Here is an 18,479-nt window from a genome sequence, read left to right as displayed (position 1 = left end):
GTGAGGAGATTTTATCAGAGGTCAGATTTGCTTTTTTTCCCAACTAAAATCATATTAAGCTCCTTTTCTCTTCCAAATGAATCTGTAAATGGTACTTACAGTACATCACCAATGAATTCTTTTAGACTAAATAAAAACAGTATTCAAGGCTACTGGTGCTTCACCTCAGCATCCTAGCAAGTGGACATCCATGCAGAAGAGAAAAACCTGAATATGACATTGGCTGTGTAGAAGGACACTCTTTGGAGAATGGGAAAATGGATGGACAGCCCTTATAAGGGTTTTGGATGGAAGTTAAATAAGATCATGATTGGGACTTCCCTGGCTGTCCAGTGGTTAAGACTCTGTGCTTCCAATTCAGGTGGCACGGGTTCAGTCCCTGGTTGGGGAACCAAGATCCCACAAACTACATAGCATGGCCAAAACATTTAAATTGGTAAAAAATCATGATTGATAGAATGGATAAACAACATGGTCCTAGTATGTAGCACAGATAATTATATTCAATATCCTGTGCTAAGCCATCACAAAAGTATTTTAAAAAGAATATATATATAAAACCAGACATGAAATAATGGACTGGTTCAAAATTGGGAAAGGATTATGTCAAGGCTGTCACCTGATTATTTAATTTATACACAGAGTACATCATGCAAAATGCTGGACTGGATGAAGCCCAAGCTGGAATTCAGATTGTCGGGAGAAATATCAATAACCTCAGACATGCAGGTTGACATGCAGATGTCAGACATGCAGATGACACCACCTAATGGCAGAAAGCAAAGAGGAACTAAAGAGCCTTCTGAAGAGGGTGAAAGAAGAGAATGAAAAAGTTGGCTTAACACTCAACATTCAAATAATGAAGATCATGGCATTTGGTTCCATCATTTCATGGCAAATACATGGGGAAACAATGGAAATGGTAACAGACTTTGTTTTCTTGGGCTCCAAAATCATTGCTGACAGTAACTGAAGCCATGAAATTAAAAGACCTCTTGCTCCTTGGAAGAAAAGCTATGACAAACCTTGACAGCCTATTAAAAAAAGAGACATTACTTTGCCGACAAAGGTCCATATAGTCAAAGTGATGATTTTTCCAGTAATCATGTAGGGATGTTAGAGTTGGACTACAAAGAAGGCTAAGTGCTTAAGAATTGATACCTTTGAACTGTGGTGCTGGAGAAGACTCTTGAGAGTCCCTTGGATGGCAAGGAGATCAAACCAGTCAACCCTAAAGGATATCAACCCTGAATATTCATTGGAGGACTGATGCTGAAGCTAAAGTTCCAATACTTGGGCCACCTGATTCAAAGAGCCAATTCACTGGAAAAGACCCCAATGCTGGGAAAGATTGAGGACAAGAGGAGAAGGGAGGGAAAGTGACAGAAAATGATATTGTTGGATGGCATCACTGACTCAATAGACATGAGTTTGAGCAAATTCCAGGAGATAGTGAAGGACAGGGAAGCCTGGGGTGCTGCAGTCCATGGGGTTGCAGGGTCAGACATGACTGAGTGACTGAACAACAACAACCATATGTATAACTGAATCACTTTGCTGTACAGCAGAAATTAACACAACACTGTAAGTCAACTATACTTCAGTAAAAAATATTGATCATGATTGCATGAAAGGAGTAAATATGGAAGAATCTTTTCTTATTATTAATTTAGAAATGTTTTCTGCAGGCTTAAATATAAACAGTGCCTCACAGATGTAACTTAAGAACCTCAAACAAGCTTTTATTCACATTTCATTTTAGATCAGAATTTTTCCTTGCCTGCTGCGTTGTCTGAAACATCAGCCATTCTTGGACAGTTATTTCTTAGGAGGAATGATCCAAGCACCTATTTGTTCAGAGCAGCATATTCTTACCCGCATCTGAATGCAGACATCTCACCTCAGCCTCATTCCTAGAGCTCTCGGAATGAAACCCTCATCTTTGGAAGAGCTTGTCATTATTCACGCAGATCTTGCTCTGGCTTTGTTTTCAGCACAAACATTTCAGATGACCAGTTGGCAAGGGAAGAGACTCACCATCTTCAGATGGGACAGAATGAAGTGCTAACCTTGATTTGTCAGCATAATTATACATGAAGCAAAGGGACCCTGATGCCCTTCCCCACACACAGGGAGACCAGTGCTGTTTTCCATCAAGATAATGATCCCATTTTCTTATGCAAATGAGTGATGAGAGAGATGAGCTTGGCCACAGAACACAGATGCAGTTGTTCAAAGTCATTTATGCAAATCAAACCCAGGCATCAAGTCCTCCAAAGCCCCTATTTCCTGCTGACATTCAGCGGAGTCTAAGAGAGGTGAGGGGAGTTGCCCTTATTAAAGGTGTGGATGAATAAACCAGTACTTTCCCTGTCTAGTTCTAGATGGGGAGGATGTTCTTCCCAAATCAGCTCAAAATCTACCAACCCAAGACGGCCCTGACAAATTAGTCCTGAGGTGGCTCCTCTATTCCCTAATCAGCCCAAAGAAAGAGAGAAAGGTGGTCTCTTGGTGGAAGCTTTCAGCTTCTGAGTCTCTTTCAGTGTGCTTGCTTCAAGGTTCTGACAAGGAACGGCATGATGACAACCCCTCAGGCTTCAGTGCTGGCCCATCCATTGTAGCTCATATCCCTTCTCCTCCTGGGTTAGTACAACATTTGTGACATGAATGCAAGAAGGAAACACATCCTTTTCTACTTTGCAGTCCTGCTGAAGCATGTAGGATGCCTCCTAGCTAAGAAGTCAGAGGTAGTACAGTGAAAGGACAGGTCTGATCTCTTCCACCAGACTCCTTGGTCTGTAGCCAGGCTCTGCCATAGACTTGCTGCGTGACCTTGGACACATTACTTAGTGCCACTCTGCTTCAATCTCATTCTGTAAAATGGAGTTAACAGTCTTACCTACTTCATTGGTGGCAGTAAGGATCTATGTATCTATCTACCTACCATCTGTTATCTATCTGTCTATCTATGATCTACCCCCCCCTCATGTGCGCGCACACACACACACACACACACACATTTATGAGGTCCGAGCACACAGGAAGCATTATTTAAGAATTAACTACTAATATGATCTGTTACTCAAATTTTAAACTGTGTGCTGCCAAGTTCCCTATGGCTTTGACTTTAAGTTCTTGTTTACACACTAATGTCAAAGCAGCCTTTCCCATCAAGGCAAACAAATGTATAGCACGCCACCCATTCAGAGGCCCAGACTTATGCTTTCCACCCTACCTGGAAGAGTCCTACTTTACCACCCTAAACCCAGTCCATGTTCCCAGTTCCTCTTGAAACCTCATTTCCTCTGTGATACTCCTGTGACCTCCTCTGGCTCCACAAGCCCGTCTTTTCTCTTTCCCTGGCCTCTAGGTAATAAACCCTCTATATGAATATGCATTGAAGGATTGGAGAAATCAAGATTCGAATCCTGGCTCCATCAAATACCAAAAATGTGACCTTGAGCAGATAACCGAATTTTCATAAGCACTGGAAGAGCTCTTATTTCTTAAATAATGCTAATGAATAAACCAATGGCTCTTAAATCTGGGTGTGCATCAGAATCAGCCCGGGGGTGGCAGCACTCAGGCTGCCCCCCATGCTTTTGTTCCAGAAAGTATGGGATGGGTCCTCGGGATATGCAGTTAGGGCAATTTGCCAGGTGATTCTGGGGCTGTTGGTCTGGAACTACACTTTGAGAAGAACTTAGAGAATCTGGCAGAACTGTGGAGTGAATTAAATGAAATCATACTCAGAGAATGTTTGCTCAGTAACTGTTATGTAAAATATAACCTTTCCATGTCCCCCATGAAATAGACTACAAATGACAAATAAAAACAGCAGAAGTGCTCTTGTTTGGATTGAGGGCCCATCCCATGAGATAAGGGAGAACACACCATATTGTAACATTTCTCACTTTGGAGTTGGAAACTTAGATTGTGTGGGCTGTGCCCTTACAGTAGTTTTTCTGGCACCCAATGTACAAGCTTTCAATTGGAGAGAAAATGGAAAACATATGCATTACCCTGCTATGTAAGATTTTTATGTAGCCTACTGTTTTGAACAAACACCCACACACTGGGTGGGTTTTAGCAGAAGTCTGTTTGTTAGAGGTCATCCCACTGAACATTTCCCTTTGTTCAGTGTTCACGACTCCCAGCTCTGAACCAGGAAGGTAAGAATCTTGACCAAAGAGTTGAGCATATGCTATGGGCTTCCCTTGTGGCTCAGCCAGTAACGAATCTGCCTGCAATGCAAGAGACCTAGGTTTGATCCCTGGGATGGCAAGATCCCTGGAGAAGGGAAAGGCTACCCACTCTAGTATCTGGCCTGGAGAATTTCATGGACTGTATAGTCCATGGGGTCACAAAGAGTCGGACATGACTGAGCAACCACCAAACTGTAGGAAGTGTCTTAAAAGAATGTGCGTTGGAAGAAAAGGATATCATTATGGAATGAGAAGCTACATTTCCTAACTTATTTGGCTGTAGGAAACTTAAAGCAGTTTCCCACATGGGATTCACTTGCTGGAACAAGCAAATTGTTTATTATTTTTTAGCTTTATACTTTATATTGGACTATAGTTGGTTAACAGTGCTGTGTTAGTTTCATGTGTACAGACAGGTAATTCAGTTATACATATACATGTATCTATTCTTTTTCAAATTCTTTTCCCATTGAGGTTGTTACCTAAGAATGAGCAGAGTCGATATAAGTGAATTTACCTATAAAACAGAAACAGACTGACAGACTTAGAGAATGAATTTATGATTACCAGGCTAGTGGGCTTCCTGGGTGGTGCTAGTGGTGAACCTGCCTGCCAGTGCAAGAGATGTAAGAGCTTTGGGTTCAATCCCTGGGTTGAGAAGATCCCCCGGAGGAGGGCATGGGAACCCACTCTAGTACTCTTGCCTGGAGAATCCCATGGACAGAGGAACCTGGTGGACTAGGGTGGCAAAGAGCTGGACACAAATGAGCACATACTCACTGACCAGACCAGAAGGGTTGGGGGAAGGGGAAAGGAATACATTGGGAGTTTGGGATCGACATGCACACACTGCTATCTTTAAAATGGATAACCAACAAGGAGCTACTGTATAGTACAGATTGTTTCATTTTAGAAAATGTTAAGAGCAAAACTGTCTCTACAGGAAATTACAGCAAAGGCCCCAGGAGCAGAGGTCCCTCTTTGGTACCTGTCTTTGCCACACTCCACAAAACAGTTATTTCCTTCTATGAAAAAATCTAAGCTGTGTGATCTCCAGGGAACATCTGCAATATCACCAATAAGGAAGGAACACAGGAAATGGGACCCATTTCCAGGAAACCTTTACCAGGCACCAGAAGACCCAGTGTGATCAGCAGTCTCTGCCCATTTTCTTTTTAGAGAGATTTCATCTATTTATTTTTAATTTATTAAATTAAAAATAAAATAAAATAATGTATAATTTTTTCTTTGGATGCATCAGGTCTTAGTTGTACATGGGATCCTCGCTGCATCATGCAGAATCTTTTGCTGTGGTGCACAGACTCTTTAGTCGCCCTGCAGCAAGAGGGATCTTAGTTCCCAGACCAGGCACCAAACCCAGGTCCTCTGCAAGGTGGATTTTTAACCACTGGGCCACCAGGGAAGTCCCTCGGTTGATCTTTACTAAGGTTTTTGGCAATATTTTTGATGGGTGAGGTCACTCTTATTTTTATGGTGCCACACCCTCCTTGACCCCTACAAAATCTGAGCCTAATCTAGAAGGAAAAACCAAGCTCTGATTTTCAGAGGGACCAGCAAATAAAATAACTGTCCTCAAAATAACAAAAAGACAAGTAATGTTCATTGGCAGCTGGAGCTGCCCAAACTCTGGCATCTCCTCTCTGTGCTTGGGTTCTCAAACCCAACCTTCCTTCCTCCAAAAACAGCCCTTCACACAAACACCTCTGAAGATCTGACTGTTTTCGTTTGTATTCACAAAGGTATTGCTTGTAGTGGGAAGCAGAGGAGAGGCTGAGTGCCAAAGGGAAGTCTGGAGGAAGATGGAATTCAGTTGCCACCAAAAGTGTCCCTTGGACTCATTTCAATGACCTTTGAAGAGGAAGACTGAGATAGAGCTTCTGGAACTTTCTAGAGGCCCTTTAATACTCTGATCAGGAAGGCAGTTGCTTGAGAGCCCAGTAGGAGCAACACCTAGATACTTGCTCCATTATTATAGGCAATCCTTGCAATCACACTGCCTCTAGGATTAGAGGGTTTAGGCAGTGCTTCTCAAAGTCTGGTCCCAGTAGCACCCTGGAATTTGTTAGAAATGCAAATTCTTTGGCCCACAGTAAAAATCAGAAATTCTAAGGGTGGAGCTCAGCAATTTAGGTTCTAACTACCCTTCCTGGTGATTCTGATGCAAACAGTCTAGGATCTGCCAGTAACATTTAAGGAGGGGTTCATTCCCAGGTTCATGTAAATTCAGGGTCTGCAGGCATGAACAGGCATGAACCTGGAAATAAGAATCACCTCAAATTGTGTGCCCTGGACACATCACATGCTCACCTTACCCTACCCAGGCCCAGTGATTGTCCTAAAGAATCTCTGGGCGATCTCTTTAGGAGAATCCAGAGATCACTGGACCTGGGCTCCAAAATTGATTGGTATCTTCCTAATAGGGAATGGTTGGTGCCTCAGAGGTGCAGCTCAAAGAGAATTGAAGCCCAAGGAAAATCACTGAACATTGATCTGAGGGCACATATGAGGTCTCTCTAGGCTTCCCTGTTGGCTCAGATGGTTAAGAATCTGCCTGCAATGCAGGAGACCTGGGTTCAATCCCTGGGTTGGGAAGATCCCCTGGGGGAGGGTATGGCAACCCACTCCAGTATTCTCACCTGGAGAATCCCCAGAGGATCCTGGCAGGCTACAGTACATGGGGTCGCAAAGAGTTGGACATGACTGAGTAACTAAACACAGCACAGCACATGAGGTCTATCTATGGAGATCCAGCGCAGAAACTACTGGAGATACCTTGGCCATAGTGGGGAAATATCAGAGGGAGACCTGAGCTTCTCCTCCCTGTGTAAATGGGAGAGTTAGCAAACCACTGGCTCTAGGAATTCACATGGCAAAATCACTGAGCATCTACCGTCTACTGGACACACAACTGAGTGCCTGACTTCTTGTGCTCTCTCATTTAACTTTCAAGACAAAGGTTCTATTATCCTAGCTTTGCAAAAGAAGAGACAGACAAAAAAGGTTAAATCCTATGCATCCTATTTCAAGCTGACAAGTAACAGACAGGGAATTAAACATGCTCTCATGCCTCTCAAATCCACTGCCACCTGCACTGGAATTGATGACTTTCTCCAGGTGTGACTTCCACTTCCCCTCACTGATTCATCAGCATCCCTGTTTGCTCCTTTAAGTTTGGGTTCACACCTTGAATCCTTTTTCCTCTTGGGATGACGTCTTAGACAGCATTTGGTGATTAGTTTCTTCGGCCCTGGACGTTGAACCCTGCAGGACCGGATATGGCTCCTGGAATTAACTGCTTGGATTCTTCCACATAAGTCCTAGGAAGAAGCATTCCTTGACCTGGGCCAGCAAAAGTGGGACATCCTTACATCACTAAATCCTTGCCTGAATAGAGTTCCCTAATATTCTGCAATAACCTAAATGGGAAAATCATCTGGAAAAGAATAGATACATGCATATGTATAGCTGAATCACTTTGCTGTACACCTGAAACTAACACAGCAATATAAATCAACTATATTCTAATATAAAATAAAATTTAAAAATAAGGTACAAAGATATAATGTACTACATGGGGAATATAGCCAGTATTTTATAATAATTATAAGTGGAATGTAACCTTAATATTGTGATTACTATGTTGTACACTTGCAACATATATAATAAAAAGAAAAACTGTAGATTAAAAAAAAAGACTTTGCCTGACATTGCATACCATTTTGAATGCCTCCCTTTTAAAAGGAAGCTCATTGGGCACCTAAGGTTTACAAGAGATTTAATATATGGCACATCCCTGAACAACTTTTGTATGAGTATGAGGTTACCTATTTAGATCCACAGGCACAAAGTGACTTCCATTTCCAGTTCAGATCCTTTTGGGTAGATAGTACAAGGGATAGAACCCTGGCAGTGTCTAACTCTGGATTGAAATTTCAGTCCTATGACCATGAAAAAGTGGACATAATCTCCAGATCTTAGTTTACTCCCTTGAAAAAATGGGATATTAGTGTTCTCATGCCCTCCTGCCTTCTATAGCTCTTACTACATCCTATTCTACTAAAGTATATATTGATACAATAAGAATGCCTCTTATTATTATTAAGATGGCCACTCACTTAAAAGTGTCTGTCACTCACTCAGTGTCTGTCTATGAGGTCAAATAACCAAAGGCATGATTCCGCTGTAAGCATACTTTGCTTGATGATGGTTTATAATACCAAGTTTGGCCTACTTTAAGCCCAAGAGCATGCAGGAGGTAAGTTTAGCCCATGAAGAACCATGTTTTGGGGTGTGGAGAACATGAGACTGGAGATTTAGCCTGCAAAGGACAGATGGTGGCTGAGCATCATATTCTAGAGGTATAAAGAGTACTGAAGGTGGTTGGGGTCTGTCAAGTCCCAACTGTGATTTCTTCAAGGGTTCTCTCAACTTGATCTTGGACTGTCAGACACTGGGCAGTCCTCCAAAGAGCCTCCTAAAGCCAGCATGTTCCTTGCTGCCAGGGCTGCTGTGGGCCAGTCCAGTTCCTCCACTTCCTTTCTTCCTCAAGGCCAGAAGCTTCAGCAAAGTGCCCATTATGGAGATGCAAATTATTGGTTTAAATCCTTCAGTCCTTGAGAAGGAACTCTCCCAGCTTTTACTCAAAATTTCAGCCATAAAAAAGAATGAAATAATGCCATTTGCAGCAACATGGATGGACCTAGAGACTATCACACTAAATAAAGTAAATCAGAGAGAAAGAAAAAGATCATATGACATCACTGTTATGTGGAATCTAAAATATGATACAAATGAACTTATTTACAAAGCAGAAACAGACTTCGTTGCTTTTCAGTGGCTAAGTTATATCTGACTCTTCGTGACCCCATGGACTTAGCATACCAGGTTCCTCTGTACTCCATTATCTCCCAGAGTTTGCTCAAATTCTTAAATATAGAGAAAACAAACTTACGGTTACCAAAGAAGGAAAAGGGGGGAGGAGAGATAAATTTGGAGTTTGGGACTAACACATACATACTTCTATATATAAAACAGGTAACCAACAATGACCTACTATAAACTATATACTGTGTACTATACTATACTCAATATTCTGTGAGAACCTATAATGGAAAAGGTTCTGAAAAAGAATCAGCTATGCATATGTATAACTGAATCACTTTTCTGTACACCTAAAACTAACACAATGTTGTAAATCAACCATATTCCAATATAAAATTAAATATTTTTATGAAAATAAAATACAACTGTACTCAAAGTATGACATTGGAATGTGTGCTTATTTGCTCATTGTTCAACTCTTTGTGACTCTTTTGGACTGTAGCCCACCAAGCTCTTCTGAATATGGCATTGTTCAGATAAGAGTACTGGAGTGGGTTGCCATTTCCTTCTCCATGATATTTGAATATATTTTCATCAAAAGCATATATTAAAGGTAAGAAATTTAAAAATCAAAATTATTTTTGTTGTGTTTTCACAAAATTTTCTTCTGAAGTCTTAAAGCTCACTGTTACAAATAAAAGATAAAATAGGAATCATAGTTAATGAAAACTAACATTTTTAATCAAAAAGATTTAAAGTATCTAATGTTTTAAAGTACTCATTGAATTTCATTAAACCTCACTAAATTTTTCTGAAAAAAGCCACACACAGCCAGACTGTTCTCTACCCCCACGTGTCCCCACAAACCCCACCCCCACCCCAAGTGGCAAGCTCCTTGAAGGCACAACTTCCTTCGCACTTGTCCTTAAATCAGGTTCACATCGACTAGCATGTTAAAAATAAAATGCAAAACTCAGAAACCACTGTTTTTCTAACCCCAACCCCCTCTCCAACCAAATGTTAAATAGAAGTTCAAGAAATAATTAATTAAGCAAAGCCTTTTACCAGTTTCCCTTCTGTTAGAGAGACTGTCTGGTAAATCAAGAAAAATGTCCCACTTACCCACTAAACTAAACACAATCCCTTATTATACAATTAACCAAAACACTATTGTATGTAATACAGTTATACAGTCTACAATTACACAAAAGTAATGATGCAAAGTAGATGGCAATGGCATCCCATGTAATCAAAAATAATGAAAGCACCCTCAGTTAGAAATTAACTAATCATAAGAGATCCCTATTGATAAATTTTCCATCAATCTACACTTTGCAAAAGGCTGTCCTGTCTGATGAAGTGGGATACCCCCCAATCCCTTATCATTAATAACGACTATAGGAATGACAACCATTCTGCAAGATATCTTTTATTTTGAGATCTCTAAACTGGCATATTCTAATGAAGCATGCATTTTATTACCCACTTTTCCAGCTGGCCAAATAGGAAAAAAATGAAGCAGAAGAGCCTGGGAGTCTGTGTGATTTGTTGACAATCCCATGTGGAGTGGTATTAACAGAGAAACATGCATATAAAGTTCCACCGAATTCTATCAGTCATTCCGAGCATGAGAGGAGATTATGGTCTGCAGAGCTGATTTCTGTGATGCTCAGTACAGGCACCTACTATTTCTCATCATTGTTCCCCCGGACTGGAGCAGTGACCTCTCTGTCTCTTGGCTGGTTCTTTTCCAATGCATCCTTCTCACTTTTCCTGAATACTCTTTTTACCAAACAAATCTGACTGCCTTCCTTCTTGAGTCTTCCTAGGGCATCAGGCTAAATGCCATACACATGCAAAGCTCTTTATAATTGACGCACATCCCCAGCCATATTCACATCATATGCTCTATCACCATGACCTATATTTTGTGGAATCTAAGACAACATTTACTGTAAGACATGACATTATTTTACAGGCTCCTAAGAAAAATAAACAGCCAATTAAACTACTATAAACCTTCAAAGGTAAGATGCATCACCATATTAGAGGTTTTTAAGTGAAAACTAAGCGTCTTGGGTAGACAAAAGGCTTGCAAACCATGATCCCCCTATTCTTATGGCATTTTGCATGCCACATCCTTCCAACTTATGAATTACCATCACCCCCGCCCCTCAGCCAAGCCTGCCCATCTTGTAAGACTCAGCTCAACATCACTTCCTGAAAGCTGTCCTGACCTCCTCTGCCACTGTCATAGATCTCACAAATAAAGGTATACTTCTTGGATATTGATAGCATTTTATGGTGATGTCTAATTAATTCCCTGAAACATAAGCAGAGACTCTATACCAGCAACACAGAGGCAAACACTTAACACGTATTGCTAACTCATTCAGCAAAGGGCATCTTGACCTAGGTGAGTAGCACGGGCAGAAGGAAGGAGATAAAGTGCTAGAGAGAACACATGGGCCCCATGATTAACTTTGCTGAAAATTCAGAACCCCTCCTCTTTCATTTCCTGCAACGAGTCTCTGAATCTCTTTTTCAAAATCTCAATTTCAGAAACATCAAATAAAAGAGGAGCTAGAGCCCAGGAGAAATGAAGAGGGAAAGGGAAGTGTTGCTAAAGGTGTTAAGTTGTGAAATAGAAGTACTGCTCTCTGTCCAGGGTCTGATCTCCTCCGGTAAAAGAAGCAGTGGGTGAGGGGTGGTAACAGCAAAGATCAGGCTTCCAGGGAGTCACCGAACTACTGGACACTGTCAAAACCTCTGTTACAGGTATCCCAGAGGGCTTGATTTCATCTGTCTGTGTGAAGGGACACACACTGCTATTCCTAACTGTAATCCCTCCCTCCTTTTCACTTCCCTCTTAACTTCAAAGTAATCAAATGTTGTTTATGCATAAAATTTTAATCCTTTCACAAATTTGTATTTTGATTTAATTTGCATATCCCATTTACTGCAAGTGAAAATCAACTTATTTAAAACATTTTTCCCTGGGCCTGAAATCCTTTTAGAAATATATTCCATTAGGCGACTCAATTATATCTAATGTGGCTGATGTCAGTGGATTTGAATTTTGGTGAAAGAAACTCATATTTAGAACAGTGAGAATGGGAATGGGGTGGGAGAACAGAGGAGAAGAGACAATAATTACCTGTCTTTGATGCTACACAGATCAATGTGTAAATCACTAAAATTCCCCAGGGAACCTTGCTGAACTGAAATGAGGTCCTTGGGCTGGTTATCAATAAAGATGAGCCTCATGCAGCCTTGGAAAGCCTTAATAGGATTTAAACATTGGGAATCGGTGAGATTGTCAGGGCACCCTGTGGGACAGAGAAAAAAAAAATAAGAAGAATACTGAAATGACCAGTCATTACTTTAGTGACCTATTGACAGAAGACCTTAAGGTCTAATTATTTCAATATTTTTTCATTCACAGCAGTGCACACATTTTTTGTTGTAAATCATACCATTCTCAGAGATGGGACAAAACTGGTACAAAATGGGGCATATTTAATCACTGTATAGAACAGAAAACAAAATATGTTACAGGGGATACTGATGCCATTGCATTTATCTCATTCTTATTTCTTTTTTCCCTATTTGTAAGCCATTTGCTATTGTTTTGTGTGGTATACTTCACTCAGCCCAAGAAAGCAACATATCATAACTACTTGGGAATTTCAGTTCTGTCTTAAAAACACACTTTTAAATGAACAATTCAATTCTGAATTACATATTCAAAGAAAATTATGCTTTGGGTAAGAACGGTAGCAGAGTAATTGTCTGGTTAATTGTCAGCATTATCAGGCTTAGTTCCTGAGAAAAGTATATACAGGAACATAACTGGAATTTTGAAGTGATATGCAAAGCAAACCCAAATGCTAAAGGAACTAAGAGTTTAAATGCACAGTTATAGGGCTGTAATCACATATATGAAAGTTTAACACCATAACCTTTTTAAAGGGTGTTGTTTTAAAAAATACGCATCACACTAATTGAGCATAGCTTGCAACCAGAGAATAACTACTTCTCATTGCCAGGTATAGAGTCACAGACGTGCATGGGTGCCTGTGCTCTTTATAACTCCATTCCAATGGTTTTAATAGGTTCAGAGCATATGGGAATGCAAGCTTGAAAACATGGCAATAACCCATAAATAATTGGGAATTATTTCAGCCATCTCTAATAGACAGTCACTGCTGGGCTGAAGCCCAGCAGCTGGTTAACAGCTCACAGGCACACTATAAAATGAAGAGAGACGCTACAACTTCTAATTGAAGCTGTAGAGAGAATTTATGTAAGTTGACGATTATTACTCAAACTCATTTTTCACTTGCCTTAAGTTTACAGTCTACGTGTGGGGCGTTTGTTTAAACACTGTTCAGATCTCAGATAAATCTTCCCTCCTCAGCCTGGAGTCTCACAAGACCCGCGTCTAAAAACACTTCTACTGGGGGAAGGGAGCTATTTTGCCTTTGAGGCATTTTGGATACTTAAGTCACGTAATTAATTCAATGTTATTTCCCCCAGAAATAAATATAAGATTGCTTTATTCTGTATCAATGAAACATTGCATATGATGCGAAATTATACATTCTGTGAGATTTATCTTTGGGGCCCCCAAGACCCTTTTTTTGCCGTCTTTAGAGTACGTCCTTCTGCTGTCACTAGTGGGGCATGGAGAACTCAGATTTAGGGTTAAATCCTGCTTCTACTACTCACACAAATTATTTCATCTCTGTAAACACCAGTGTTACTATCTGTAAAATGGAGCTAAAATTATCTACCTCACAAAGTTAGTGCCTGAATTAAATGATGTAAGACACATAAAACAATTACAGAGGATGAAAATGTTCCCTTTCTAAAGGAATTTGTTATCTGGGCATAATATGGAGATTTGGAGTGAAGGACAGAGGCTCTGGGTCCTAAAATCAAACCACAAAGGAGTCACTCCAGTCAGCTTCCCTCCTAGGACACCCTGATGTGTACACTGCCTCTTTGCCAAGTCCCTTTTATATTTCAAAGATAACCCCATGTCAATGGTATGAGAGAAGCGATTTACAAATTCTATTTCAAAGACTGTACTTTTTACAGGATACTTCTCTTTAGACCAGGCCCAGCAGATGCCCATATTTACAAAAGGTGAAACCAGTCTGCCCATTCTAATGTAGAAAGCACGATGTTGCAGGTTTAACCTTGACTCACTGAACTCTCCCAGCAATTCTGCTTTGTTTCCCCACATTCTGGATAAGGAAGTTCAGGGACCATGAGTGTGTTACTCAAGGTCAGACAGCTGCTGAGATTAATTACTCGTTAAAGACTGTTTCTATAATACCAACAATTGACAAAGTAAGCATGGATAGTTTTAATGAAAAAAAATACCCTTAAAATTAAATAAAAATGCACATATGCTATAAAAATAAAGCCTAATTATATATTTCTCCTCCTTACCAGATTGCCCTTGCCTTTTCATATTTGGCAAATTTCCTAGCATTGGAGGGGGCTGCTCTTTGTGGAGCTATAAATTCATGGCCCTTCTAGGTCTTCCTTCTAGCTCCCCTCCATGACCATGGCCTCCAGGGATGTGAGGAAGGGATGGGTAGGGCATTAAGAAAGCAAATCAGCTGAGAAGTGATGGAGAAAGCTGAGGATGCTGGTTGTGCATTCCCATCTGGATTTTTTTCTCTTTCAGGTACTGCTGACTCTCGGTAGACTTTCTCTGAGTTTTCAACTGAGTTTCTACTCTGGAATATGATCACAGAGTTTGGCATGGCTACAAAAAATCTCCTTTGGATGTGTTACATAACACGAGCTCTTATAGCTAGATTTTTTTTTTTTTTCCCCCTCAGCACTGACCTAGATAATTTGTACAGCTGTGAAAAGTTTGCTTCTCATTATTTTGAGCTTGAGGATAGGGATGTGGTGTGTGTGTGTGTGCGCCTTGGGAGAATGGTCAATTTGACACAGAAAGAATCATTGTAGTGAAATAAGTGCCCACTGCATTCTCCCTCCCTCCTTTTTTCAACCTCAAAAGCTGGGGAATTTACCTCCAAAATAGTAGCGATTTCCAGAATAAATCTGCATCCTGCTGGTGTCCTGAGCCGGGGATGCTGCATCGTTATCCAGCGTGAGAGTGATGCGGTTCCTTCTGGCATTGATGCTAACTGAATGCCACAAGCCGTCATTCAAGTCCCTTCCTGTAAAAAACACAGGGAGGACAAGCGTAGTGATGATTGACTCGGGCAGGTTTGCAAAGAGTAAGGGAAGTTCTCTTGCCTGCTATGGTCCACGTACATACTTAGAGTGGACGCTCTCTTCATTTTGCAGCTTCCCGGGAGTCATCTTTTTCTTTTTACCATTTAATTCTATTGTTTTTTTTTTTTTAAATGGGAGCTGAACCATAGAATATACCTTCACACTAGGTCTCAGAGCCTAAGAAGAGGATTATCAGATACCTTACAAGTAGTCTCAGTATTTAGCCTGCATGCTTGCAGTAAAATAGATAGTACAGTTAACAAGTTTCTGCCCAAGAGCTTTCTTTTAATCAATACAATGGAAATAAGGCCTTAAAAACCTATAAGTTGTTTTCCACACAGGCCTTCAGTTGCCTAGATCTCAGCTGGTTCTGCTGGTAAGTTGGGGAAAGAGTAACCCCTGACTCAGACAATAAGTTGGGGAGATGGAATGCCAAAGACTGTGAGGGTGCCACTCATTGTAACAGCTGCTGTGCTGTGAAGTTGCCATTAGGGAAAGGGCAACAGTACAGAAAAGGCCTTCCATCTCAAGCGCCAAGGGACACTGAGAAGAAATGACAATTTGGGAGGAGCTTCGAGCAAATAGTCACAATGTACTAAGCTTAAAATAAACTCATCTATGCCTAAAATAAAGAATGTTGCTTAACCACTTCTAATATGTTTGGTTTGAAAAAAATGGGCAACACTTCTTCATATACTACAAGGCTATAGAAAACATTTATTGACTTATTGATATATAAATTCAGAGTCAAAAGATTTAAAAAAAATTCAAAATGTTCCCAGTGTTTTTTAATCTCTGAGTAGTGGAATTATAGGCAATTTTAGTTTTCTCACATTTTTCTAAACATGGCATATATATGTTTTAGTAAAATAAAACTGCTTTTAGAGGCAAAAGTAAATTAGGAAAGCTAGAGATTCCAATGATACACCAGGCAGAGGAGCCTCCTGTTGTTGAAAGGGACATAACAGACTAGTTTAATTCCAGTCTTTTTCCTTAACTAATTATGTGACACTGGCTGAGTCACCTACCTTTCCAAGCTCTGGTTTTATCTCCTGTAAATATAATTCTTACTCTATGTCATTGGTAAGGGATCCACTGAGATCAGGCAGGAAAGCTCCCAGGGTATGTAGCTTGTAGGCATAGTGGGTGTTTATTTATAGTATATTTCTCTCTTGTTCTTTTGCCCTGGATGCCTTTGGTTCACACTATACCACACTGCCAACGTCCTTTGTTGAGGAAAGTGCCTTGGGAATTAAGTCACGAGGGTTTCAGCTATTTCCTACAAAATTGTTAGTGTTACTTGCTCGGTTGTGTCCGACTCTGTAAGCCCATAGGCTGTGGCCACCAGGCTCCTCTGTCCATGGAATTCTTCAGACAAGAATACTGGAGTGGGTTGCCATTTCTGGAGGGGATCTTCCTGACCCAGGGATTGTACCCACATCTCCTGCATTGGCAGGCAGATTCTTTACCTTCTGATCCATCAGGGAAGCCCTCCTACAAAATGTTTATCATCTATCAAGGTTCAGTCTGTGCAAAGTGTTCACTGAAAGAAACATAGTCCTAATACCTAGTCTGGTCACAAAGATTTGTTTGTAACCAGAGCAGAGAGCCACCCATTTCTTCACTCAACAGACACGTGTTGTGCCCTGCTACGCGCCAAGTTACCTGCCTTTCCTTATTGACTCAGTTTTCCTCCCCTGAAAAATAGAGAGAATGAGTCTACTTCTAGGGTCTTGGGAGAATTATATCCATTAATATAGTAGGACCTGTAGGACAGCCCATGTCACAAAGTAGACAATAATGTTTGCTAAAACAAAAGAACAGAACAGCAACCATAAAACGCATGCCTCTCCCCTGCCCCTGTGTTTGGGAGAGTGGATAGTCACTTCATCTGGGATAATCCGTAATTAGATGGAAGAGACTTAGGCAAAGAGGTTTACAATACTGTCCTTGGAGAATTGCAGGCTAGTGGCTTAGAGAAGCAAGCAGACAACAGCCCTGCTTGCAATTCTGGGTGAATCAGTAGTATAGGGATACAGAAGAAAGACCTAACTCAATATAAGGGTCTCAAAAATACTTCACAGAAAAAGTGGTGACAATTTTAGGAATTTGTGAAAACTGAGCAAGAGTTTCTCATTTCTCAAGAGTTCCAGGGACCAGAGCGCCTAAGGTCTGGAATGAAACGTAGTACAGGACAACAGGAAGCTATATGGAAAGAGGGTCTGGTCACCCAGGGGCCTCATGTACCAGGTTAAGGAAATGTTTCACCATTAGCCTGGGACAAAGAATTCCGGAGGGCACTTTAGCCAAGATTCTATCAGAATCTCTGGGCAAGGGACCTTGGGCATCTGCATTTTTTAAAAGTCCCTTGAATGATTCTAATATGCAGCCAGGAATGAAATCACTGATCTAGAATCTGGTGGCTCAGTGATAAAGAATCCATCTGCCAATGCCGGAGATGAGGGTTCAGTCCCTGAGCCGAGAATATTCCCCTGGAGAAGGAAATGGCACTCCAGTGTTCTTGCCTAGGAAATCCCACGGACAGAGAAGCCGGACAGAAGGCTACAGTCCATGGGGTTACAAAAGAGTCAGATACAACTTAGTGACTAAACAAGAACATCAGCATGGGGATGACCTGGCTGGAGGCACACATTCAAAGACTCTGGTGACCGATGGCAGGAACAAGGAGCAGCAAGGACGGAAGCAGAACGGGGCATGGGGTGGGGAGAGGCCTGACATGTGCACAGGCCCCAGGGGACAGAATGATGGGGGTCTCAGGCAAAGTAGCAGCTGTGAAGATGGAGAGGAAGGGACAGATAGGAGCTATTTCTGGAGCTCAGTCTTTATAGTGCCTACTGGGACAGTCCCTGAGAAACCAGCTGGGGAGAAAGCACTGAAAATCAGACTAGAGGTCTGCAGGGCTTCTCAGAATGGCTACTAAAGAGCCCTTGCCTCTGAGCCATCCGATGGCCATAGAAGCTGCCCCCAGGAAAGCGCAGCACCAGGCTCGAAGCCCAGCTGTGATACACAGGGGCAGCTGTGCTCCATCTGTTCTGAATAACCCAGATGTAAGGGCCAGCTCCCTCCCAGCCAGTGTTCACTGCAGCCCTGAACATTTGCCTGGGGTGGAGAGGAGAACACAGAAGCTGCTCAGCCTGGAGGCCCTAC

General features: G+C 41.3%; 1 protein-coding gene across 1 annotated transcript in view; it reads right to left on the bottom strand.

The window, feature by feature from the left end:
• CNTNAP5 (contactin associated protein family member 5) overlaps positions 1-18,479 on the bottom strand; it is a 1,040,042-nt gene that overhangs the window by 437,132 nt on the left and 584,431 nt on the right. The window contains exons 9-10 of the mRNA XM_024981085.2: positions 15,104-15,253; positions 12,205-12,376 (exon numbers count right to left, since the gene is read on the bottom strand). Of these exons, the coding sequence (XP_024836853.1) occupies positions 12,205-12,376; positions 15,104-15,253 (322 nt within the window). The remainder of the gene's footprint in view (positions 1-12,204; positions 12,377-15,103; positions 15,254-18,479) is intronic.

This window comes from Bos taurus, chromosome 2 (assembly GCF_002263795.3).
Source record: "Bos taurus isolate L1 Dominette 01449 registration number 42190680 breed Hereford chromosome 2, ARS-UCD2.0, whole genome shotgun sequence".
In the NCBI taxonomy this organism is placed as follows: domain Eukaryota; kingdom Metazoa; phylum Chordata; class Mammalia; order Artiodactyla; family Bovidae; genus Bos; species Bos taurus.
The sequence above is the reverse complement of the archived record's forward strand: the minus strand, read 5'-3'. Positions and strand labels throughout refer to the sequence as shown.